This window comes from Apostichopus japonicus, chromosome 15, assembly GCF_037975245.1.
Source record: "Apostichopus japonicus isolate 1M-3 chromosome 15, ASM3797524v1, whole genome shotgun sequence".
Classification (NCBI taxonomy): domain Eukaryota; kingdom Metazoa; phylum Echinodermata; class Holothuroidea; order Aspidochirotida; family Stichopodidae; genus Apostichopus; species Apostichopus japonicus.
Window position 1 is genome coordinate 18,535,682 of NC_092575.1, and position 24,834 is coordinate 18,560,515.

The 24,834-nt window shown below is 36.7% G+C and overlaps 4 protein-coding genes across 6 annotated transcripts in view; 2 read left to right on the forward strand and 2 right to left on the reverse strand.

Moving 5' to 3' along the window:
• LOC139981323 (large ribosomal subunit protein P2-like) lies at window positions 1-3,672 on the forward strand. The gene is made up of 3 exons (XM_071993653.1): window positions 1-160; window positions 2,157-2,327; window positions 3,292-3,672. Coding segments are annotated over exons 1-3 (339 nt in total). The 5' UTR covers window positions 1-159; the 3' UTR covers window positions 3,459-3,672.
• On the reverse strand, window positions 3,446-12,870 carry LOC139981321 (TLC domain-containing protein 3A-like). The gene is made up of 6 exons (XM_071993650.1): window positions 12,728-12,870; window positions 12,103-12,364; window positions 11,628-11,714; window positions 10,592-10,802; window positions 8,631-8,726; window positions 3,446-7,749 (listed from the first exon to the last, which is right to left on the reverse strand). The coding sequence occupies exons 2-6, from the start codon at window positions 12,234-12,236 to the stop codon at window positions 7,441-7,443; spliced, it is 837 nt and encodes a 278-aa protein (XP_071849751.1). The 5' UTR covers window positions 12,237-12,364; window positions 12,728-12,870; the 3' UTR covers window positions 3,446-7,440.
• On the forward strand, window positions 12,845-23,817 carry LOC139981319 (SAGA-associated factor 29-like). 3 transcript variants are annotated; one of them, XM_071993648.1, is made up of 7 exons: window positions 12,845-12,984; window positions 14,080-14,404; window positions 15,679-15,873; window positions 16,163-16,345; window positions 16,476-16,569; window positions 17,987-18,055; window positions 18,797-23,817. In XM_071993648.1, exons 2-7 carry the CDS (start codon window positions 14,097-14,099, stop codon window positions 18,911-18,913), a joined length of 966 nt encoding a protein of 321 aa, XP_071849749.1. In that variant the 5' UTR covers window positions 12,845-12,984; window positions 14,080-14,096; the 3' UTR covers window positions 18,914-23,817. The 3 variants fall into 3 exon arrangements, with proteins under 3 accessions (XP_071849749.1, XP_071849748.1, XP_071849750.1); XM_071993647.1 differs by lacking the exon at window positions 12,845-12,984 and adding an exon at window positions 13,036-13,300; XM_071993649.1 differs by lacking the exon at window positions 12,845-12,984 and adding an exon at window positions 13,338-13,358.
• Window positions 21,950-24,834, reverse strand: part of LOC139981322 (elongin-B-like) — an 8,490-nt gene continuing 5,605 nt past the window's right edge. Inside the window, exon 3 of the mRNA XM_071993651.1 lies at window positions 21,950-24,726. Coding sequence (XP_071849752.1) covers window positions 24,608-24,726 — 119 coding nt within the window. The 3' untranslated portion in view covers window positions 21,950-24,607. The remainder of the gene's footprint in view (window positions 24,727-24,834) is intronic.

Sequence of the window (24,834 nt, forward strand, 5' to 3'; positions counted from 1 at the left end):
ATCCGTAAACGTGAGACGTTATTAGCGACATTTCGAGGGCAGCAAACAAAACCAGACACATGGAGTCAACCTTTGACCCTCAATTGATCAGTCTTTTCCACGAGGATTATAATTTATTCTGGAAGCGTGCACACAGTTTCGTGTCTTTTTGGCTTAAAAAGTAAGAAATCCGTTACGTTTTGAAGATTGTTCTACCTTCATTTCGATAATTAGATATTATTAATGATTTAAAGAAGGACGTGCAGTACTTTTAATGTGAAATTGTGGTGAAAAAGGACACATTACTGTGGGGTGACTCGTTGTGTTCTGTGATTGTTGAGCATAGGCTAGCCTATTGCATAAGTAAGCTTAGCCTAGGTTATGCTGTCATATTGACCCAGCCTGGTCCAACTAGGACAAATATCAGTTCACAAAGTTTTTCACGGTAATAATCCTTAGGGCTTTTTGCCCTGAAATTTTGGTACCACGATAACATGTCGAGAATGCCTGTAAAATTTCTTAGCCTGGTAAAGATGACATCATGCAATGAATAAACTGATTTCATGTAGGCTAGGCCTAGAAAAGACAGCATATCCTAGCTCAGAATTTTTACCACACATGTTTACCTGAACCAAAACCAAACATTTTCTAATTTTCATCAAAATTTCTATCCTACTATAACTTGAGCCAGCAGTTCTGGCAAATAGACCTTGCCAAAATAGCAAGTGCTTTGAAAATATTGCCTACCCAAAGTTGCAACCCCTCCTCTCCCACCCCCTCCAAGTTCTAAGAACAACCATTTCATTCCATCTACAAAGTACATCCTTTCAAGGGCTATTTAGGCATATGAGAAATTTCTAGTGCACTTCACCCCTCAATAACTTTGGTTTAAGAAATCTTTTTAATTAGCCCACTTAGGCCTATTTAGTTTCTCTTCTTGTCTGACTTCCATTATTGTTAATTCTAAGAATTTAGTTGCAAGAATATATTCCAGTTGCATTCATGAGAAATTACATATCAATTTAATGCTTGGCAATGTTTTAAGGATTTCTTTGGTTGTTCCTTAGACAAGCAGGACTTATGTATTGATTGTCCAAAAAATGTAAAATAATAACCAATATGTACACTGTAGGAGAGATTTGTAGGTTGCTGAGTAGAACACCAGCTATGGGATTGATACCTATTCATCATTTTAAGATTCTAGATATACTTAGATATCTATTTAAGCAGAATTTAATGTAATTCAAGTCTTCCGCTGGACAACCTCAGCTGATTTGGTTGTCTGAACAGAAATTGTCTCGTCTCTGATGATCGGACTACCTTTAAAAATTTGCCCTGCTGTAGTCAATTGGATCCCAATCAGTGATTCTTATAAGCTGGAAATTGTCATTTTAACCAGAAAGATCTTCCAATGATGAAGAAATATCATAACCATCTTTCGACTGAGAATAATGATTAGATACTCGGTTCTGAGGAAGATCATTAAAAGTAATTTGTATGATTAGGCCTACAATTGTGTCGATCACTATTTCAGCCCTTGCCAAAATTCACACTCTCATGACATGTCAAAACTTTAGGAAATTAAGATTTTCACTTGAGTTAACAATGTTTGTTTGTGCAGAAAGAAATTTCCTCCAGCATTGTTTCCTTGTCTATAACAACAATAGGACAAGATCTAATGGAGCTAATATTTTGTAGAGCTGCAAAATTATAGCTTTATTGATAGAAACCTTGTTGGTAGTGTTAGTTTGCTGTGCATGATCTGGCAAGTCATTCCCTGTGTTCTAACAACACCTAAAACTTTCCAGTCTGTATCCAGTTAAGTAGCAGAATGGAAGCAACAGTGCCATGCATAACATGCATATGTTTTCTGTGAACTTTGCACTAAATGAATATGAGTGACTAGATATCATTTCACATCAGTGTTGTAACAAATCATGACATGAATCACTTTCAAAAGCAAAGTGGCTTGAAAAAGTTTGGCATGTTCTCTACATACAGCTAATATACAGTAGTGAATCGAGTCAATGACTTAACCCAAGTTGGGAAAATCACAGGTAAATTACTTGGCTCTAATTCAAACGAACTGATTCATTACTTCTCTGCTTCACACCGGCAAGTATTACAGTAATGTTTATTTTGATTACTCAAAACTATTCCTTGTACCCTAATTGCAGTGCGTTACGTGGCCGCTTACCTCCTGGCTGCCCTAGGTGGCAATAACAGTCCAAGTTCTGACGACATCAAGAAAATCTTAGGGAGTGTGGGCATCGAAGCTGAAGATGACAAACTCAACAAAGTTATTTCAGAACTGAAGGGCAAAAACCTGGAAGAACTGATTGCAGAAGGTTTGTACATTGTTTACTTTGCTATTAAAAAAATAGGACATGGTTTCGGGTTTTGTCCTGGGATCTACAGTATGACTGTTGAAAGGTTTCCTGAGAGTCAAGAGAACAGCAAGACCTAACATATTTTGCAACTCTTGCACAAAAATTTCAAGCCATTTTAGAAACATTTCTAATAGAATGAGTCATTTCAAATAACTTTAATTTATGACACCAGTAGAACTCCATAGATTGTCTAGGAAACCCCCCAAATAATTATCAAATTTTGCTCTGCCTTGGTTTGGACAAGAGTTAGGTAATCAACTTTTTTTCAGCGACAATGTAAATTCTGCCTGCAAACTTTGTAAAAGATTGATGCTGCGATGTTACTTTGGAATCACAGCCAAAAATTCACTTTTACCATGTCAAAGTCATATAGAGCTGCATTTCTATGTTAATCCATCGAAACATTGGTCTACCCCTTTTGAGACTTAATTTAATGAATAAATATATTTATTTTGGCAACGTATTAAACTTCTCTGTGATGATACCAATTTAACCATCTTTCGTCTGAAAGCTGTGATTAAAATCTCTATATCTGAGGAAGTTTCATATGTTTGCCATACTTTTTTCATACTAGCCTGTTGATTTAAATAACTTTGTTTATTCTGTGGGAATTGTAACTTTCTGTCAATTAAACTATCAATTGCATTGGTTTTACCAAACCATTTTGGTTATTTCCTTATCTTGTGTTAGATATCAGAAAACTGTACAACCCTTTGGTTGTGTCAATCTTTTACAACTGCCAGCTTAGAGAATGTTCGACTGATAATCGACTTAATTATATTCTAGTCTTCATTTGTTTAATGAATGGCAGGTAATGGCAAGTTATCCTCATAAAATTCTAGTCTTTCTTTGTTTAATGCATGGCAGATAATGGCAAGTTATCCTCCTTGTTAAATTTTAGTCTTTGTTTTATGTATGGCAGGTAATGGCAAGTTAGCCTCTATGCCCTCTGGAGGAGCAGCACCTGCTGCCAGTGGCGGAGGAGCCGCCGCAGGGGGCGCCGCTGAGGAAGAGAAGAAAGAGGAGGCTAAGAAGGAAGAATCCGATTCTGAATCTGATGATGACATGGGATTCGGTCTCTTTGACTAAGGAGGAGCTCTCTCTCTCTCCACCTGTTGCTTTGTACATTACCCTGCAATAACTGTTTGCAGTGCAATTCACATCGGGTCTGGTGATTGTTTTAAGAGATATTTTAAGGAATTGGGTCTTCTCTGAGAAGAGCTTCATTCTTTTTTATGTAATCAGAAAACATTTGAATTGTGATGTGAAGTGTAGTTGCAAATAAAGCGGCAAAGAAAAATTACTTTTTGTTTCATTTTGATCTTTGTGAGTTAATAGTTAAGTAAATTTGATTGATTTTAGTGATTGTGCAATTGCAGGCATGACAAAAGATTTGGAGTTTATATTTCTTCAAAAATAATTTTATTGCCAACATGGATATGTAATTGAGGAAATTATTGTGAAAATATTGGAAAAGACATTTAAAGAAAATTTAAAGAAAGAAATGGTTTTGTGCAAAAAATGTTTCAATAAATCTTACCTTTGCATGCATTATCAAATGTATAAAATGAAGCATGAAAACATACTATCAGGAGTCTTACACATAAATTAGGTCTACTGAACCTGATATCTAGGGGGGAAAAACAAAATACTTGATTTAAACAACTTGCTGACTCCCAGGGGTTGTTAACTAACTGCAGGTCATTTCATATTGTGTGAATTGTTGTACTATTGGTACTTATGCTGATACAACCTTTTTTGCTCGCCTTGGTAAGTTGTCACAACATATAACTGATAGGATAAATTTGTTCAAATGCTGATCACTATTAACTTTCAATAAACAACACCAATGATTGATGAATGGCATGAAGTGGCACATTTAAGTTTAATAAGATAAAATCTGAATAACACTAATTCCTACATACTCATAGAACAGGTTAATGAATAATAATATCTCCAATGTAAAATCAAATCTTATCTTCATAAAACACTTCTTAAAAAATGTCAATATATTTCAATGAAAGCGTCAGTGAGGTATGTGTAAGGCCTTGGTTTCAATTTTACATCTTGCCCAAGTTTTAAACATTACAAGATATGCTGTTAGAGCATCCAAATGAAACTGGGAAATGAGCAGATTACTTCTAGTGTCTGCCTTTAACCTCTATAAAAACAACTGTTTAAAATTCAATGCCACCATTCAAACACTAAATTGCACTTGATGGACTCAACTTTGCTTGAATTATGGCAGTCTTTAAGAATCTAAAGCATTACTAAGACAACAATTTACAACACTAATGAGAGGGCAAGAACTTTTGCTTAAGGTGCTTGGATGACCGTACCAAAATACCTAATGCCTGTGGTTGAAATGTGCTAGATACTCCTTAGACATTTAAGTGAACTTACAATTTTAAAAGCTTTTTGGTTTCAATGGTAATCGTAACCTTTGCATTCATGATGGCATAGGAGTTTGTGACACCCAGTTTTGTAAACATGTTATCTGACTCCCCTCTTACCTCTCTCTACACAAATGTACTTTCCTAAACATAATATCGCGGGGAAGCTTGGACAGATCGCATATTTGGTATGTAACTGTACCACATTGAGTTCAAGAAGCCTAATGTTGTGGGCGGAGGTCAATGGACGTTTGAGTTAACAAAGGGTCAAATTGAGTAAACCATGTTTTAATAAATATTTCAACAAAGACATGTCATGTGTTGATGTATCACATTTAGTACAAGAAGTCTGTTGTTGAGATCAATGGTCATTTCAGGACCGCCTGTGTCATTGTCAATTTATTGTTTGTCACATCACACTAGTTTTCACTGTATTACTAAGATTGAGTATGTTGTATACCCTCACTATACATTACGTCAAATTCATGAAGAAAACTGCTTGTTACATCATCGAAACCACAATACATTGTTTGCATTCTGGTTTTAATGTTGATCTCGCTGCATAACCTTTTAGACTAAATTTGTGAATAATTTATTAAATCCCAAGGACGAACAAATCTCTCACTCCCAATTACAACACTCACACGAAAAGATAAGAAACCTTGGTCTAACATCAACAGAATCAAAGAACAACATTTTTTTTTAGGGGATTGTGTTTGTACATACAGACTGGATATATATGAAGAAATTTAATGATACTTGTGAAAGACAATAGAAAAATGCACCACATTAATATTATAATTAAAATACTATCCACTACAGTAGTAAACTTTAGAAGTGAAGAATTCATGTAATAAAACAAAGTATAAAATAGTTGGCACAAGTAGATATCTGGATATATCTTGATTTCATCAAGGAATATCATGATGAAAATCATCAATGCAACCATGGTTACAGCTTAAGGCAATAAATGACTCATTAGTATGAAAATATGAAAGTTAGTAAACAGCTTAAAATTGACACCTGTCATTCACATTTGATAAACATCTATTGATGATAATTTCAACTTATTATATTATCCTTTTTCTACTTATTATACTCTTGTAGGATATTCCTTAAAAGTTCATGTTGAGATTTAAGTGTTTTTTTCACGACGGCTAGCAGAACAGCCTATAGACTGTGTGTTATTTAGAAACTGAAAATGATGGAATACTGTCGTATTTTATCACAAATTTTGGGTATAAGAGCCAAAATGATGACCAACTTAAATATGAACTAAAACCTTGCATAATAGTTTTCCAACTTCTGCTGGTGTATTTCAAATGCCATCCTTTTGAACAACCAATCGCTCCACCACGCACCCACTATGGGCCAGAGGCCAATCCTGGAATCTCAAAGAAATTGAAAGAGACAAATGGTTAGGTTTTCTCGTCACTTGAACCCTGCCAACATAATTAACATTTTTGTACCAATGCTGCAAGGATTTCGCTATTCCTTTGAAGACGTTTACAGATTTCGGACACACTGGATTAAAAGTTGCATGATATGGAAATATTTAATCTGCAAATGAATTCCTTTTTAATTAATATAAGTGACCAAGCACTGACACTGAAAACAAAAAATGGATGATAGGCTAAAATATTGCATAATCTTTGAGAAAACTACATAGACAAAATTGCATGGATTTTGCAGGAATTTTTCGAGTTTTGTCCTTTTTTTCAACAATTGAAATAAATGGCTACTTGTTTTTATTTTAATGTGAATATACAATAAATGCCATAACATAAGTTTTATATTGCAAGGATTTTTACCAGTATATAAAAACTTACCTAGAGCAGTGTAATGAAAGGCAGAGTAAATGGAGAGGCAGAAGCTACCTCTGAAATTGTTCGGTATATTAAGTAAGGTTGGGGGGGGGGGGCAGGGGGTGATTTAGGAGAAGCCACGAAAGCTCAAATGAAAGAAAATTTACCCAACTTACCTTAAACTACAATAATACTGATAACCATGATCATCTTTGTATAAGAAGATGAAATTTTCTGTTTCATACAGTAACGCTTCTTGTGGTTTCACAAGGATAGATAATGAGCGTGTGATCGGGTCACACAACCAATAACTCTGTTTTACCAATTATACCTCATCACTGGAATATTACATTCTTGACTAAATGATTCCAAAGCAGATATATTACTATTTTTAGCCTCTGAAGAAGATCCTGCTAGGATCAAATCGTCAGGCCAACTTACTTTTACACATATTACTACATTAACAAAGTCAATTGCTCTGTTGATTAAGGTGTGAATAAAGCTTTAAGGGCAGGATCAGGCCTGAGGGATGATTAAGTCATCAGGTCTCCTATCAAAAGTCTTTTTTTTCCCTTCCTTAAGGATGCAAAAACCTAACCATCATCATAAGTCTATGTTATAGTGATACACATATGTTATAGCGATACTTGTTTGCAACATGATCACTAAACAGTTAAGAAAATCCCATTCCATTTAGGGAGGTAACAAACTTTTAAATGTTTTAGTTCAACCTCTCCCTAATGTGATATTTTATTATCCCCATCGTGCTCTCCTGCTGCAAAGATTCCTGGCTTCATCACTTCTTGGATTCTGTCCACATCATGAAGGCACACATCATAAATTCAGATGATAATTCTTATATTAATATTACTATTATGCTGATTTTTCCCCGACAGCGCCATTAGCAAGGTTCTTATTCCTATCCACTTTCGCTCCTTTTTCATGCATTTTCCACATGGCTTTGGCAAACATCACATACCACATGAGCTGAAAGCCACCAATAATGGTACAACCTAGGGTGCAGTGCCAAGGGATCATCCATGGTACTTGAAACCAGTAGACTTGTTTGTCCCAGCTGTAAACCCAGAAAGTGATGGGGAAGATGAGTATTCGACAGAGGAAGAATATGAGGAGAATCAGGGCATTGTTGATTCTGTAGAGATTGGAGCCTGTCCTGTTAAACTGTACAAGAGAGAAGATAAGATCATTAATTGATTATCACAAAACAATGTGGTCAACAAAAAAAAGGTATTCTGGAGGAGATTTCTGACAAGTTGTGAAACTTTAAAATGATCAAACCTTGAGCTATTGTGCTGGTTGTAGTGTACACTTTAAAGGGAGTGAAGACCCGCGCACAAAGAAACGCCTGATGCCGGTAATCTGACCTAGTTTCGAATGAGGTGTAACAGAAGTGTTAGACACCACCACCAATCCCAGAAAATACACACACTGCTTGCTACCGTCAGTAATGACTAATTAGACACAGTTAGTGTACAGTCAATATATGCAGCTATGGTCAATACCCACAACACAGTGTACATAGCAGCGATGGGCATCTCAGGTCCAGATAAGAGATAACAAGGTATCACGTTTCATTACTGTCTGCATTTTGTAGAGACAAGAAAAAACTTCACTTGCAAGCAACGGAAAGTTAACTTTTATCAGTGGCGGCACACGGTTTGGAGCCGAGTCTTCAATGTCTTTAAACACAGCATGGTGGCCTGGACATAGTTTTGCATTAGGTATTGGATTGGAATAAGAGGGTGGAAATATTGTAGCAGAGATGAGTGAAGGAGGGGGGTGTGTTGGATGGGGAGGTTGTAGCCAGGAAGAAATATTCTTCCAGCATTAACTATTGACCCCAAATGTTAGTTTTCAAAACCACTTTCCAAGTGGTTACATCCCTTCCAAACACTACCATATATTGTAAAGAGTGTTCCAATAAATAATAGCTTGCCTCAGTTTTGTCAGCTTTGTCAAGTACTTCAATGGTGGTAATGCAATGCCCCCTCCCATGCAATCTCCCACCAGATACACAAAATTATTCAGTGAAAAGTACTCACTTTTTTCAAAATTGCTCTCAAATTTACAAAAGGAGAACTTAGTTCTGTGAGAAGGATACATCCTAAAAAGAAATCACCTTTTCCATTTCTGTAAAACTGAAGGGAAAGAAAAAGATTTAAATGTGATCAAATTATTACCAGATAGTCACTGGGAGACTTAATAGTAAACACTAAACACCCCAGTGCCTACTGTTTCCAGATCTCCCAACCTTGTTTATTTTATTATTTGCATTATAACATAATTACTTCATTTACTGGAAAATGAAAAATGTGTCAAAGGGGATTACTCTGGCTCCGAATTGCCACCTTCAAATTAAAGGGAATATTAAAATGGCAGTCAATGTCACATTTATATGGAGGAGATAAACATTCTACACTGTTAGATGAAAACGGCCCTATCTTGTTCCTAACTCTAGATATGATTTATTTGAATGTAAACTTTGGTTTACAAGACAAACACCTCTCTTATTCCTTAACTACACTCTGTTGAACTGATTATTGCAAACGAGTGAAGGTGCAAGAAATGTACCTTATATACACTAAACGTTTGTATTGATAAAACACATTGTACCTCCTATGAGTAACCCTGTGGGGCTCTCACAGAGTTATTCGTTGCGCACCAAGAGAGACAACCAGGGGAGATATGCCTTCCAAATGCTGGGGATTATAGTCTTATTTAAACAATCTATGGCATTGAACCCTGCATCAAGATGAACAACTAATTGACCTAAACTACAGATATACATACTCCGATTGCAATTTGAAATCTAGCCTTTGCTTGCAGACTTTAATTGATCTTCCTCAATGCTACAATAATCATAATTAATGAACTAGTGATTTGCAAAAGCCCATGAGAGCTTCTCCATGCCAGGCCTGTAGATGTCCCCCATCCACCCCTCCCCTTCCCTCTCCCTCCCACATTGCAGACTGTACCACCCCACTTGTGCCACCGACATGTGTACAAAAGTTTCACAAGTTTCAAGAAACAAATATTGCTTCCCTTTTTAAAGTGTTGACAATGCCACCTCCCTCCCTCCAACTCAGAATTCCTGGCTACAGAACAAATTCAGTCCTTCCTGTAATTATACACAAGTGCAATCCTATTTTCATTTAGTTTGCTGCAGACTGGTCAATGCAAAATGATGCTTAAAAGGTCTCAAAGGTCAAAATTACTCCCAAATTAGCTCACTCTAATTCAAACTATTTTGAGCTCTACAATAAAGAAGACACAAACCCAGCCATTATCATTTTTCATGAAGAACGAGGCAGAAATTCCAAAACAGAGCTATTAAAAGAGAAATCTTATCCCATTAAGGAGACATGACAGGGTTACTTTCCTTCACACACAATGACTCAGACTTGAAAGTTGAAATAAATCTCAACATGAAATAATTTAGCCGTATGCGTACTGTTTCAAGTTTTTAATGGTTTTTCATTATTTAATACAATGTATATTTTTCTGCAAAATGGAAATGGTTTTCCAAATGCTCAATCTAAAATATTGAAGCTCTTAACATGACCAGATGATGGCATTTTTGTATTGGTGTGAAAACTGTTTACATTCTACCATCAAAATATGAAACAGAAAACCGAAGAGTGTTTAAGAGGATTCAGATTCTAGTGACAATACTATGATATCACACAGTAACAAAATGAGTCCCGAGGTATGTGTTTTGCGCTAGAACTCAAATAGAACAAACATTTACTGTAGCTTGTTGGGGCCATTGTTCATGGATGATAGTTGTGTTTGTATCTTTTTAACATGATTTGTTTGTAGGGGAATACCTTGGATAACCACAAACTGAAGGAAGATGCTTTCTAAGATTTAATAGCAATTTTAGCAAAGCTTACCTTTGGGCAGATGGCTTCTATCATTGTTCATTCGTGCATCTAACTATATTGTACGTCTTCATACATTTACTACATATAAGAGAAATCGACAGGTAATAATTGGATCTTACCAAGGCAATTGGATAACCAACAAAGGCCACTAATAAATGATGAGTGATGATCAGCTTTTGTCTATTAAGGAAAGGCACGAAAGTTAACTTCTTTGAGATTATTGCATTTTGCTTTGCCTCTGCATCTCTGTGGTAGGATGCATACATAGCACCAATATCATACAGCATGTAAGGCAAGCCAAAACTCATATAAATATCTACCAACCAGCACCTGACAAAACAAGAAGAAAAAAAAAGAATTGTATAAGAAATCACAATTGACAGTAATGAGTCAAATGGCCTAATCATTATAGCTGTAGTTAAACATGTGGGTCATACTGCCAAAATAACGGTACCAATTTTTATGAAATAAATAAATAGCAAATAGTTTCATACATTTTCTCAGCAAAATCTTAGAATTTATCAGGAGCTATCTAGTTGGCGGTACATAGTTACATACATGCAATATATTTGTTTGTCATGCTACTTTGTCATAAAAGGTATTGAATTAGCTACAAGTACCAATACAGAAAATGTTTTGATCGTTCAGAACATAAAATAGAACATCAAAAGTTCAAAACCATACCCAGTTGGAACCCAAAGACATAGCAAGTAGTACAATAACCTATAACAAGTTGGACCAAATAACTATCAAATGTTGCATGGACGTCAAAACTATCACAATTTTGACACAGAAGTTAGACACTGATGGTGATAATTAGCAAGCAAAAGTTGAATGTTGGACCCGACATTTACACGATGGAATGGCGATGTGTCTTTCACTTAAAAGTAATTAGTAGCATAAAGAATGCTAAGAACATGATATAGGACAAACTGCAAGGGGTGGAATGGGTGTTACAACACCCTGATGGGGGGAGGGGGGGCAAAGGTAAGGGAATACTATTCTTTACAGATTCAAATAAAATTTAATAAAATAAGTTTTAATGCTAGAATGCCCAAAAATAAATTACTACATAGTCCCAAGTATATATATTTTTTTGTAGCCAAAAGGTCAACATATACAATATGTAAAGAGAAGAACATTCATCTTACTTACCTAGCATACAAGAAATCATGATAGCAGTTTGTCACTATGTACCATCCACAAACTGATGCCATGACAGCCTGCAGCACTGATGTTAACCTACGTAAGATATAAAGTACAGTCACAGCACACACATATGTATATGTATAGAAATTTGTTACAAGCAGGGTTTTCCCTGAATTCCAACTTGTGGGCCTTGTGGCAAAGTAGCAACCCAGGTGAGGGGTCTAAAGGGAGAATGGTGTTGTTACCCTCCCTCCCCCCCCCCAACTCTAGGGCATAGTATTTTTTGATTGAGACTTTAGAATGCTTATAATTAGCAACAACAACAACAAGAAAGCAAAAGATCTGAAGAAGGGGAGTTGGGAAATGATATTTCTTCCTAATTTTTTGTGAAAACCCTGAAACAAGGTAAAATATCTCATTTTTTGGAAATATGGGCACTGTAACAGAAATATGATGTAAAATATTGAAATTTTAACCTTACCTCATGGCTACTGCTATCTGTACTGCTCTTGATTGGATACCCACCCATTTTCTCAGTAAGAAGGTACAAATTAGGAATGAACATGGAAAGAAGATTGAGCCGGTCAGAGCCAACCCTGCGAGTATGGGAACCATTCTCTTCCGCACTATCTGCAGACATACTGAAGTACTTAAAATCCTCAAGGTAGCTGTTACTTTGCTGATATGTGCATCTTGATCGTTTAGGTAGCAGGTGCAAAGTCCTCATTGCCTTGGATTTATCACTGTAAGTAAATATGAATAGAGAACAATGAAAAACTGCGACAACAATCCATGTGGCTTAGCAATGTCCTCTTTACTCGAAAAAACTATTATGTCAAATCATTCTGAACTGCAGTTTCAATTCATGCGACGGTTTTTCTTCAGTCATAGCCTTTAATAGGCCTATAGTACTAGTAATAGGCTAGTTCTAATCATATTAGCAAACTACACCTACTACTAGTACTAGTACCAGTACCACTGGCACTACTAGTACTATGTAGGCCCAGTATTAGTATTATGCAGAATAGCATCAAATTTACGAATATAGCACGAAATTCTGAGAGCCTGTGGTAGTAGTATTTAATCAAACGGTGGCTTAACAATACCCTCTCTGATGAAGATTTTTGCGCGTCACACAATCGCAGCACGTTCCGAAACCAACATTCTAAGTTCCAGCCCAGTTCTTCTACACTCTGCACTGCTAAAGCCTGGTGCTGGGTGGTTCGAGGTCGTTAACCTTCAATGCGCTGTGGGAAAATCCCAAAATTTAACCTATACACACCATCACAGTTGTTTTCTTCTCGTGAAGTGCACTAAGTGCCACCTTACTGTCCGTGTGATCATGTATATATCATGAACTTTCGTGAGTTTGTAGTTTTACACATTTGGGAAGTCAAGCGGCTTCTTTTATCAAATGCATCTTTTTTCCCCTTTGGCTTAGATATTCAAACGACTGTGGTTTAAACTTTTGGATGCGCCTATATTAGCAACAACAAAACATTGTGCATGTTGCGCCTGTTCAATACAAACTTCTGCTCGTAGTCGTAGTAATACACGATATTACTATTAGGCTATTCAGAATCTCCGTCATTTTAGAAAATTGGGATATCATGTGAATTGAAACTTTTAAAGTTACATTACAACTTCAGACTTATATGAGTAATTGAACGATCGCATTGGTAAGTTTTCAGAAAAATTTGCAAAACGATGCCGTCATGAGTTAACCTAGTTAAAAAGGTAATTGAGTAGCGAAGACCTATTGTCAGCTATTGTCCCATTGTGTTGATGTAGCCTAGGCCTAGGCATAAAAAAGTCGTACAGGTTACGCTTGTGGCCAATGGCCACATGGCAAATGGCCAATACGCTTTCCTTAATCCCCCCACAACTAAAAAACATTAAAAAAAAAACTCGTTTTGTTACTACAACGACAACTTTCAATAATAAATGGGTTAGGCTATGGCCTGTAGCTTTGATAAAAACTTCAAGAAATACTGTGTTTTGTGGTATGGATATGTGTTCTCCTGAGTGCTTCCGATGCACTAAGACTTTCTTTACAAGAGCAATCTAGTCCTTTGTTAGTCCATCCAGTCACCCAGATACTGTAGGATTTGATTAGCCTTAATTAAAACTTTAAGTTGTGTGTAAGTAACTTTAGAAAGATTCAAAATTGTCTATTTTACCAGTTACAAGTGCTTCTGCCTGGGGCTGTTACTTATTGGTGAATACCAAAAATCATATTTTGGAAGTTTTCTGCTTGTGCATAGATTGAGTAATGCTAGCACAACCACTCAGAATATTAAAATATATATACTCATTGTTATTACTGTTTAATGTACGATTATAAAAGATGAATAAAACTCTGTCATACTGTATACCTTTAACCACACAATATATGTGAAAAATATCCTCAGGAGAGAATTTAAATTGCCACAAAGTTATGGGATCTATGTTTTATCAGAAAGCTAGTGTCAGACAATGAGAAGAGCCAGGTCTACAACGCAGGCTACCACGTCTGGCAGTTCAACACCCCAGCCATCACCGTCATCCCAACCGGTACAGATAAGCTCACCGGGGGATCCGTCAGACATACCACAACTACTCCAGCAGCTCAGCAAGTTGGTGAAGGAATCCCACGAAGCTGGCATCAAGAGCGAACCAAATCTAAACAGCATTGCCAAAACTCATGAAAAGATGAGAGCTGAGCAACGGACAACACCTTACTACAAAACCAAATTGAAGGGTCTGTATCAGACAGCCATGTCTGATGCTGAGGCAGAGGATAGGTGAGTGAAATTGAACTCATGAAAGCACTGTAAAAAGGAACCTGGATGCTGTGCTGAACTTGGGGAATTGCATGTCTGGCCATTTAAGGAACTTAAAAGAGTTCTACAGCATTATATCCTTTCCCACAAGTGTATTTCAGGAAACAGTTACAAAAAGTCACGTTGTCGTCATCTCATGCTTATCAAAGAGAACACTTTCAAGTAAGTTGTCCATCACATTCAATAATGCTACTCCCTGTTGACATTTGTGAAAATATTTTTGCTTGTAAATATTGCACAAGCTGACAAATCATTAGCTTTGTAGCTTGCTTTTGGTAATATATGCAAGACAATTTGGAATTTACCACATTTGTCTGGACCAAGGGATTCGAGTTCCCTTTAAAGTTGTGCCGACAATGAATTATATGTTAACTTAATGAGTACTGTATTTGATGACATTGTATTTACATTCAAAGATTTTCCAAACACATTTATAAATACTTATGTACAATACCTGTGGTAATTGCGGTGACATTGACCATTAATTCAGTATGTTTCTCATAAATCCTATTTGGGTAGATAACCCTATAAATAGTAACCGCTACCAATTTTTAATGGAAGGTACTTTGCTTTAATACCTAAATTGCATGATAATTTACTTCTGTTGAATGTAATGATTGAGGGATAAACCACCTGTGTGTGTCTTGTTAACTTTCTAATGTTTTGTGATTGATTCCTAGTCTCCTACTGTAGTTGGGAGCTGAGGAAATGTGGTGACTTTTTAAGTTTTTTCATCTGAAAGTCCTCATCTGAACCAGACAGAGAGTTCAAATCCTGGGCACAGGTGTTCAAATTCTCAGATTAAAAGGAGGTGTGTATGGTGAGAAAGCACTCCCTCATCTTTGGCAAATTTGTCATTGACTGAAAGTGCTATGCAGACAATATTATGGCAGCTTTTTTAGCTTTCAAGCGGGCAAATCATACATTTACTTACCATCCCAATATTTTGAGTTCTACTTCAGGGTCGTTCTCTATTGTCTAAAACATTCCATTCATTTGTTCTAAGAGAGAGCATTTTAAAAGGTTGCATCAGCATGAAGACTTTTGACACTGGCTAAAATTTAGGAACATTTTATTTTCCTTCAGAATTTGTACGTGTCTGTGTTTTCTGGTCGCCCAACGAATGGCTCGACGGTTTCTGTGAATCACAGTCGTTTATATTACAATATTCGTTCTCATTCTCAAAGGGGCAACTTAAACCTGTGTGACAATGTCTTTCATTATGATCTTTGCAGCAAATTACGAGAGGCTCTAGATAAAATTTACAAAATCAAGGCCATAAGAAACGAGCAAAGGATACAGGCTAGATATATGGACAATTGGGTAGAAGGAGAAGGGCCAAGGAAGATCATGAGACGCGGTGTGCTGATGAATTTGCTGCAGCAAGCGGCTGCTACACTACCTCTTTTCATTCCAAAGCTTGGTGAACGGTAAAAAGAGCTTATTCATCTTTCACATGTGATTATGGTCAAGACAGTTAATGATGATGGGATGCAGGGTCGAGATGGTTGAAGCAGTTGATTTGAAGGAATTGGCAGTTGTTTGAAAAAAAAAGAAAAAAGTATGAAATTGTACTATGAGTTCCAAAACTTAAAACAAATTTAAATAAATCCTTATCATATCATCTTAAATTAATTATAAGAATTCCAGTGTGGCATCACGACGTCAGAATAGTCCTGTTTCTGTTGAGATTAATATTTTCCTCTTGACTTTGTACAGGCCTCCACCCCTCTGTGGAGCAATTTCTGCAGAGAACAGTTACATTGCCAAGATGGGTGACCTGGTGGCCGCTCGAGTCAAAGAACGTGATGGAGACGAGAACTGGATTTTGGCGGAGGTCCTCAATTTCCAGTCGAGCACAAATAAATATGAAATAATGGATATCGACGAGGAAGGAAAAGAGTACGTTTTACCTGTTTGTTTTACAGTTTCCTAGTACTGGAACAAATACCATAAAATTGATTACAAAGTGGTTGGAGATTATACTTCAATCATAATTACATTTTAATATACATTTTCAAATTTCTTGCAGGAGACACCAACTCTCAAAGAGGAAGGTTGTTCCTCTTCCATTGATGAGGGCCAATCCAGAGACAGACCCAGATGCAGTCTTCATAAAAGGAGATGTGAGTGATTCGAGAGATGATACATTGAAACAAATTATGTACATGCAGAATATAAATTTGATGTTCACTGACATTGTAAGAAGTTGCAGTGGTCATCTCGTCTAGGGAGGAAGAACACAAAAGTTATCAGTTATCAGATATTAATTTCACAGGGAAAAATTTCTTGTCATATTTTGTACCATTTTGTAGATTGTGCTTAATATTTGGAGGGCCAAATCTACCCCCCCCCCCCCCACTCGCTGTATCTCCAGAGATTAATGAGGAAAGTTTCATTGAAGTTTGTGACAAGATTTCAATCAATGGAAATCATGACCATTATTGGAGGATATCATTGGGTCAACTAGTAGTGCTGATATGTCATAGTGGTACAAACTTTGAAAAGTAGCTTTGCACAGTTCAGCCAATCTTTCTCTATATTTGGTTTTCCAAGATATTCACCATTTCATAGTGTAAAATCTCTGAAAAGACAACATTTATGATGAGGTCAGACCCTTTATGCAGGCTTCATTGCTAGTGTTAATATAATGTTTTGTAAATTAAAGGGACTCTTTCAAGAATTATCCAGTAGCTCTAAATAATGAACACTTACATTGGGATGATGAATTGATGAAGATTGATCTTGATTGAATATTCATTAATGTAATGTATTACTAACACTGGCCGCCACAACTGAATGTGACCTGTGTCAACTCAACGGTCCTTGACCCAGCCTTTCATAGTCATACAATTGCCCCTCCCCCTCTCCCCCACTCCCCCTCTCTCCCTCTCCCCCTCCCAGCTCAAACTGAACAAAGCATGAATGCGCACATTTACTGTTTTCTGTTAACAAACATTGCTCTTTTAGGTCATTAATTCCTGTATGTGATTTATTGCATTTCTTGAGACCGGGCAGTTGTATTTGTAGTTTTGAAGCATCTAGTAAGGAAAGCCCTATGCGTGGAGTTTCCGTGACCGAAACAATCGCAACTTAAACAATGCAAATTCTTGATGATCAGTTGTAGTCTTCAGTACATGGCAGTCACACTGCCTGACTTCTCTGCCTGATCTTCTGGCGATCTTCCAGGGTACAGTGGTAGATTTAGAGTTGGGATGCGTTCATTGGGGCAGTACGTAGCCAGCTTTATTTTCCGTTTGATCTTTGTGTTGCATGTGAGAAGCTGATGGGTTGTGTGCTAAACTAGGTAGTCCAGATTCTTCAATATGATTTAAGGTGTTTACACCAAAAATGTGAGATGCTTTTGAAATGCAACCGGGGAAATATCTTTATGACACAAATATTGGAACATTCCAATGCCAAAAAATTGGTTTTGTTTGAAATCTTTCTTAAATAAAACAGTAACAATCATTAAAACTTTTCTTGAGCTTCCATTTCAAATTATCTTTAAAAAGTGTGTCTTCTTCACATTATTCTGTACAGGTTGTGATGGCATTGTATCCCCAGACAACATGTTTCTACAGAGGTCTCGTAGAAATCCCTCCAAGTGGTGTAAGTGGACGAATTCTCACATATTTCTCCCAAACTGTAAATAACCATTATCAAACCTGACATAAGCTTCCACCTTACTTAAAAGAGACTATACTACCTTGCATTGGACCGCATGCAAACCTCCAGTGTTACAGTACCATTTTCCAGTTGAGCTTGTTTTCATCTTGTTACCATGCAGTATCTTGCCAAGAATTAATACTCTGATCTCAACCTTGGCAAACCTATGGCTAAAACTGTGCACTTTTATGAAGGCCTTGCTAGTGGTTTTGAAAGTGTAGAAGAAACAACAAATTTTTTTTTGCAGAGTGGTACTTTAAGGCTCACCAAGACATGGCAAACCTTTGGCTCTACTCATATTTATAACGCAATTGTAATTATGGCTCTGTTAATCACATTTTATCTCGCATTTAACAAATCCCACTTCCTCAACAAGCATCTAGGCATACAACATATCCAATAACAGATGCCCCTCATAAAACATACCTAAATTTGCTGTCATCAATGATTTAAACTTATGTCTTTGACAGATGTTAGGACATCTATTTCAATTTTGACAATCATGACATTGTTATGTTTTCATCCTCTGATCAAGACCGTCTTTATCGAAATCTGATACCATCAAGAGATGCTTCATTTTTGCTCTTAATAACGTAGCAAATTACAAATACAACCAGCCAATATGAATGGTGCTTTCATGCTTTTGGTTCCTCTAATCTCAAGGTTGTCTTTTTCTTTTTTCAGCCCAGGGAGGAATATTCCGTTTTATTCGAAGACAACTCGTATGCAGATGGTTACTCCCCGTCTTTAAGAGTTGCTCAAAGATATGTGGTACAGGTGAAAGAGACCAAAAGGAAATGAAATACTCTTTCTCAAGTTGACCAAATAAGTTGACAAAGGTTGGGAGTGAGACCTCATGAGAACAAGCTATGGACAAAACAGGATAAAGTGTACCTTGCTGTGGTAAATTAATAGTGGTCAGTTGTGTGTCCTTCAGTTTTGAGACAGCTGAGCAATTGTATTTTTATCATGACAGCAATGCATTGTGGCCCAGCCATTGTGCCACAAAGGAATGCTGCAGCCACTGTATAGTCCCACTGCAGCCACTGCATAATCGGGCTGCAGCCACTGCATGTCCGGCTGCAGCCACTGCAAAATCCGGCTGCAGCCACTGCAAAATCTGGCTGCAGCCACTGCAAATCCGGCTGCAGCCACTGCCCATTCTGTGTCAGACACGTTGTCTGAGTCACATGTGGAGGTCAAGTAGATATTGAGATGAAATATGCTTGCTTGGGATCAAAATATAGAGGTTTGTTTAAGAGAAAATGTTAAGTGACATTCTTCAAGAGAACAAGTTAATTACAAATAGTTTCATGTTGAAAGCTATGAATAAATAACGGGAAGTCATACTGATGAGGTTCTGTGAGTTTAATGTCCTTGACATATGAGATGACTGTGAGTTTAGCCCTTTTTGGCAGGTCATATTTTCATGAATTTAGTCTGCATACCAGCGACCACCCATTTGGGACATATTTGGCTTAGGTATGGTACTGTCATGTTACACAAGATATTGGTATTGACAGTATAATAGCAATTTTAATGTCCTGTTTCTGTTAGATTAAGGTTCAGAATATTTCATACTGTCATTATGGGTGCTTTGAAGCATTACATTAAAGGACAGTGATAGACATTTACTAGCATTTGTCCCAACTGGCTGCAGTGGCTCAAAGTTGCATGAATTCAGCCTTGCATGAATTCAGTTGGTATTATTGGTCTGAGTTCCATAATTGAGCCTGTTTAGAAGTTGAGATTTCCCTGAATTTAGCCTGTTTGACAGGTCATATTTTCAGACGTTTGGAAATTAAGCCTGCTTGGTAGTTCACCTTCCCATGAAGTTATCTGGCATGGCAAGTCATGGTGTCATGGAGGTTTCCTTCTTGGAATCAGGTTGTAGATTCATGAAGCCTACGTGTTTGGTATTAAAGTCATGCCACCTCGATTTGAATTTGAACTGCAGATGCAAAACGGTCAGATAAAAGAGTTGTTGAAATATTCATAGTTTATCCCAACAAATATATTAAGTTTCTTGATTGATAATCCCTGTTCTACTTGGAAGTGATAACAAGCTTTTTCTTTTATTAGTTCAATCATAATTTGCATCCTCAAACTTAATATTGTATGTGCTAAAATTTTGATTGTCTTCATTTATTGGAGAGGTAGATTTGTTCCAAATTCAGGACAACTATGACATGACATGCTTTGCAAGTATTAAAATGTTGTGGCAATGTTCCCTGTTTTATGTTTTGTATCCTAATTAAAGTAGACAGCCACACAACTGAATTTCTTTTGCTTCTTCTTTGATTTGCTTGGACTTTTTGCCTTTTTTCTTGCTTGAAGCATTTGTAGTGACCAAAAATTTTAGCGATCTAAAAAGATTTACTTTCCAGGAAGTGCTCTCCTGAAGTATTCATACACATCAGGTAGAGTCAGAGTAGATCAGGAAATTCATATAATTGCACTTTTTACTATCCTCAGGAGAAAATAGTTGAGAACTGGCAAAGGAATGAGTATTATGAAGCTGTAGTATAGGTTCTTCTAGTATTTTTAGGGACGATTAAGAGATGGTCTGTCCCTGGTGATGTAGGTACTCTTGTAGTTATGTTAAACTCTTGCAGAAATGTTGAACTCTTGCAAATATGTTTAAAAAATATGTTTAGATATGTTGAACTCATGCATATGTTGAACTCTTGCAGAAATGCTGAACTCCTATAGATATAGTATACTCATGTTGATATGTTGAACTACTTCAGTAATGTTGAACTCCTGTAGATATGTATAACTCATGAAGATATGTTGAACTCTTGCAGAAATGCTGATGTCTTGTAGATATGTTAATGTAATGCCATACTGGTCATTCACTTGACCCAGCAAACATATTCTGACAGCCTCTGATGTGATTCTAGCATACACAGTGATGATGGTATCAACACTATGTGATTCAAGTTTAAACTCTGAATGAGCTGTTGGGACTGCAAAAGCAGAAACTTTAAGGGATTGACTCAACACTAAGAATCATGTCAAGAATATACACTATGATGAATGATGGTATAAGACAAGAACGTAATCTGCCATCTAATGATAGAAATGTTGCACAATTCATGACAGTTTCGTTCCAACCTTAAGAGAAGAATTGTATTTAAATTTTGTGTAAAGTATGCAAGAACTACATGATTTTGATACACGTGCTCATGATTAACTTTGAAAATGTAAATATACATATATTCTGATTTTACTTCAGTATTTAAAATAAAATGACACTTTTAACAGCTGAGGTTCATCAATTAAAGTGACTGGACAATGAAGTATGTACAGACCATAAGGTCAGTTCCTCAGATGAAACTCTACCTTCAATGATCCTCTCAGTAATGAATGTATGGAAAGGGTGTGAAGACTCGCGCAAAAAGAAACGTCTAATGCCGGTAATTTGACCTAGTTTCGAATGAGGTGTAACAGAAGTGTTAGACACCACCATCGATCCCAGAAAATACACACAGCTTGCTACTGTCTGTAATTAGACACTAGTGTACAGTCAGTACATACAGCTGCAGTCAATACCCACAGCACAGTATACAAACAATACAGCGATGGATATCCAGCTAAAGATAACAAGGTATCACATTTCATTACTGTCTGCATTTTGTAGCGACACGAACAAAACAGTGCAAGCAACAGAAAGTTAACTTTTTCAGATTGCCGCACATGGTTTGGCGAGTCTTCAATGCCTTTCATACATGGAGGCACTCCATAATACACTAGCAAATAGCTCCATGGTTAATACGAAAGAATGAAGATTAAGGAGCTCAGATCCACTAAATAATAACAATCAAAATGGATATCATCAGTTCATAACAATTTATTTAGTAAACATAAAAAATCTGCATTACAATGTTTATCCATATATTAAAAAAGACAGACCACAACTAACTGCAGGAAAGAAAATCATGTTCTATACCACTGTGAATAGTGAAAGCGAGGACAAAAATAGGGTTATTCTACCTCCCTCTTGAAGGAAGAATCATGAAAAAAACAAACAAGAACTGAAAACCTATTAGACAATGCCATAAAGAGGGGAGCTAGTATGATTGAAGAGGTAAGGCTGGGTGGTGGTGATCATGCATTAATTATTCTAACAAGCATACTTATTTTCAAAAGGGTTCAAGGAAAAGAAAAGATTGATTGATTATATCAACAATTAGTAGTAGTAGTAGTCAAACTTCAGTTTACATTGTAAAACTTTCTTGTCGTCGGTAATACATTGCTCACGTCTGCATGTTAATCATTGTTTCAATCGACTTCATGTGAATCGATTCGATTCTTGATACCTTAGGATAAATTTAACGACAATATTATGGCAAAAGCTTACCATGCTGTGTGCCACTTGGAGGATCTCAAATTAACAATATCGGAGTATAACATGAAATTAATATCACAGACATTATCTGAATCCTAGGTGTCTTTAAAACATTTCAGAGAAGATATCAACTTTTGATGTTTTGATGGGTCATGATTATGACCAATGGGAAGATACTGATCTCTACATTCTTTGTTAGTCAATGTTTATCTGATACAATTCATAGAAGATAACAACATGTTGGCATCAAACCATTTGTCAGACCTTTATGACATTGCATTTTTCAAGTTAGATACAGTATGTTACTATAGGGCTAAAAAACACACACAAACACAGCATTCTTAGAGGGATTTTTTTTCAGTGACATATCTTACAATTTTAACTGCTTTAAATTTGACAAATCTATGAACCTGCTTGTCTTCCTCCATAGCATGTATAACAAAAAGTGATGAAAGAATTTTGATATATTATGTAATTATCAAACACACTGTGAAGCAGACAGCGACATGAAAACTCTCAGCTGGTTTGCAAGAGTTTGCTTCCAGCAAAATTCTCTTCCCTGAATGAACTACGCACCTTGAATAACGACTTTTGTCCACATGGTAAATGTTTAATAGAAACATGGGGGAGGGGGGGGGGATAGCCAGAAAGCTACTCCCACAAACTCTACATAAAGACACACTGTCTGGTGGAATGGTAGAACTGTATCACAATCCGAAATGTGTAAGCAATATTTGGTCACTGAGTTAATCACTCTCTTCCCTATCTGTTACATTACTTTGTTCGTGCTCGTCTTTTTATGTTGTCATACAGTCAAGAAAAACAAAACAATGACAAGGCTTAATATCACCAGCAGCACATCAGGGATTTGATACAGCCCTACAATTCAACCATTCAGCTACTCTGGAGTTAAACGTATTCACCCTACTTACAGTTCTTTAAAAAGTCACCCTGGTCTTTGCAACAATCGAGAAGAAACCACAAGTTGAAAAGTGTACGGTATGCATCTCACTATTACCTGACCTGTGCACACCACTTTGAAGTTTTGCTCTTGGCAGCAGAACTTACAATTAGACTGTGTGTGACTTCCATGTTTACTTTCTTTACGGATAAGCACCCATTTTGGAAGCAATGTTATCTATTTGTAGTATCTATTTGGCAGCATTACACTACCACCCAGCACCGAACCTTCCAGTGCTTCCACCCACTTTTTACAGCAGGTAGAAAACATTTCATGTATTTAGTTTGGACATGTTTTTCTGCTGTGTCGCAGAATTCTTACTATCTATGACACATGCACAGTCCACTTAATGTGAATTAAAACTTCTGTGGGGGAAACTGTTACTGTAGCAAACAAATTTTTTTTTCAAGACTCAAAAGATACAACCGAAACCCTGAAGCCCCAAATGGATTTTATTACAGACTTATTTATCCAAAATTAATTATTAAAAGTTTCATTTTCGTCTCATGGCATACTGTACAAAACAACAGTTCTATTTGCAAAGCACACTTTCTGATATTAAATGTGTGCAGAAAGTATGCAGAGTTTTCCTGTTTTCCCCTTACAGTGTATACGAAGCATTATTGAATCCCTTGATATTGTATCTAGAGCTGACCTCAACCATGGAAGTCCTCATAAAATGACAAACATTTCATGCCGAGCCAGATCGTTTTGGTAAGATTCCATTTTTCAGAGCCCTACCAAAAGTCTCAAAAGTAAGGCATAGGTCTTGAATTTTTTTTAATAATATTGAGAGACTTTTCACAGCACAAACTTTCTTCTTCAAGGTTGAAAGCAAATTACAGATATTAAATACTATGAAGATAGGATCTGTCAACAGTCTTGATATGGTGGCAGCAGATAACCTTACATGTATGTTAGTTTTGTACAATGACAACAGCTACTGATACGTCCTCGTGAGGAAAAGTTGTCTATCTCTTGGGAAGGTTAAATACCACTTATTCAGGATGCAATAATAAGTCTAGTTTTTTTTAAATACACTCAAGAATAAATTTTTATACTAGTGATAGTAGTAGCTAGGAACTTTTTTAAGTCTAGACAACATGGAGTACAGTCGGTTTATGCATCACGGAGAAGATGAAAAGAGCAATACTGTTGACACTTTGAAAACAGTCTCAGCACACTAGGGGACTGGCTGCTCTGCAGGGTTTGCCACACTGGTATCTGACTGTTTCATTACATCTGGTAGCTCGGGAGGGTTCGAGTAAGGAACAACGTTCAGTTCTTCAAAATCGTCTGTGTCTGTGCAGAGATAAAGAGAGACAAAAACATACATAATTTACTGAGAAGTGGCACATTACATCAAACTATGCCAGGGTACTACTCAATAGGTGGTCGCATAAATTAGGT

What these genes read in the sequence shown, in the direction of transcription:
- LOC139981319 (XM_071993648.1), top strand. Translation starts at nt 14,097, where the DNA reads ATGAGAAGAGCCAGGTCTACAACGCAGGCTACCACGTCTGGCAGTTCA. An exon ending in CAGTCTTCATAAAAGGAGAT is followed by an intron (nt 16,570 to 17,986) that starts GTGAGTGATTCG and finishes TATTCTGTACAG; the next exon opens with GTTGTGATGGCATTGTATCC. An exon ending in TAGAAATCCCTCCAAGTGGT is followed by an intron (nt 18,056 to 18,796) that starts GTAAGTGGACGA and finishes TTCTTTTTTCAG; the next exon opens with CCCAGGGAGGAATATTCCGT.
- LOC139981321 (XM_071993650.1), bottom strand. Translation starts at nt 12,236, where the DNA reads ATGGTTCCCATACTCGCAGGGTTGGCTCTGACCGGCTCAATCTTCTTT. An exon ending in CATGATTTCTTGTATGCTAG is followed by an intron (nt 10,803 to 11,627) that starts GTAAGTAAGATG and finishes TTGTTTTGTCAG; the next exon opens with GTGCTGGTTGGTAGATATTT. An exon ending in TGAGAGCAATTTTGAAAAAA is followed by an intron (nt 7,750 to 8,630) that starts GTGAGTACTTTT and finishes TCTCTTGTACAG; the next exon opens with TTTAACAGGACAGGCTCCAA.
- LOC139981323 (XM_071993653.1), top strand. An exon ending in GGAAGAACTGATTGCAGAAG is followed by an intron (nt 2,328 to 3,291) that starts GTTTGTACATTG and finishes TATGTATGGCAG; the next exon opens with GTAATGGCAAGTTAGCCTCT.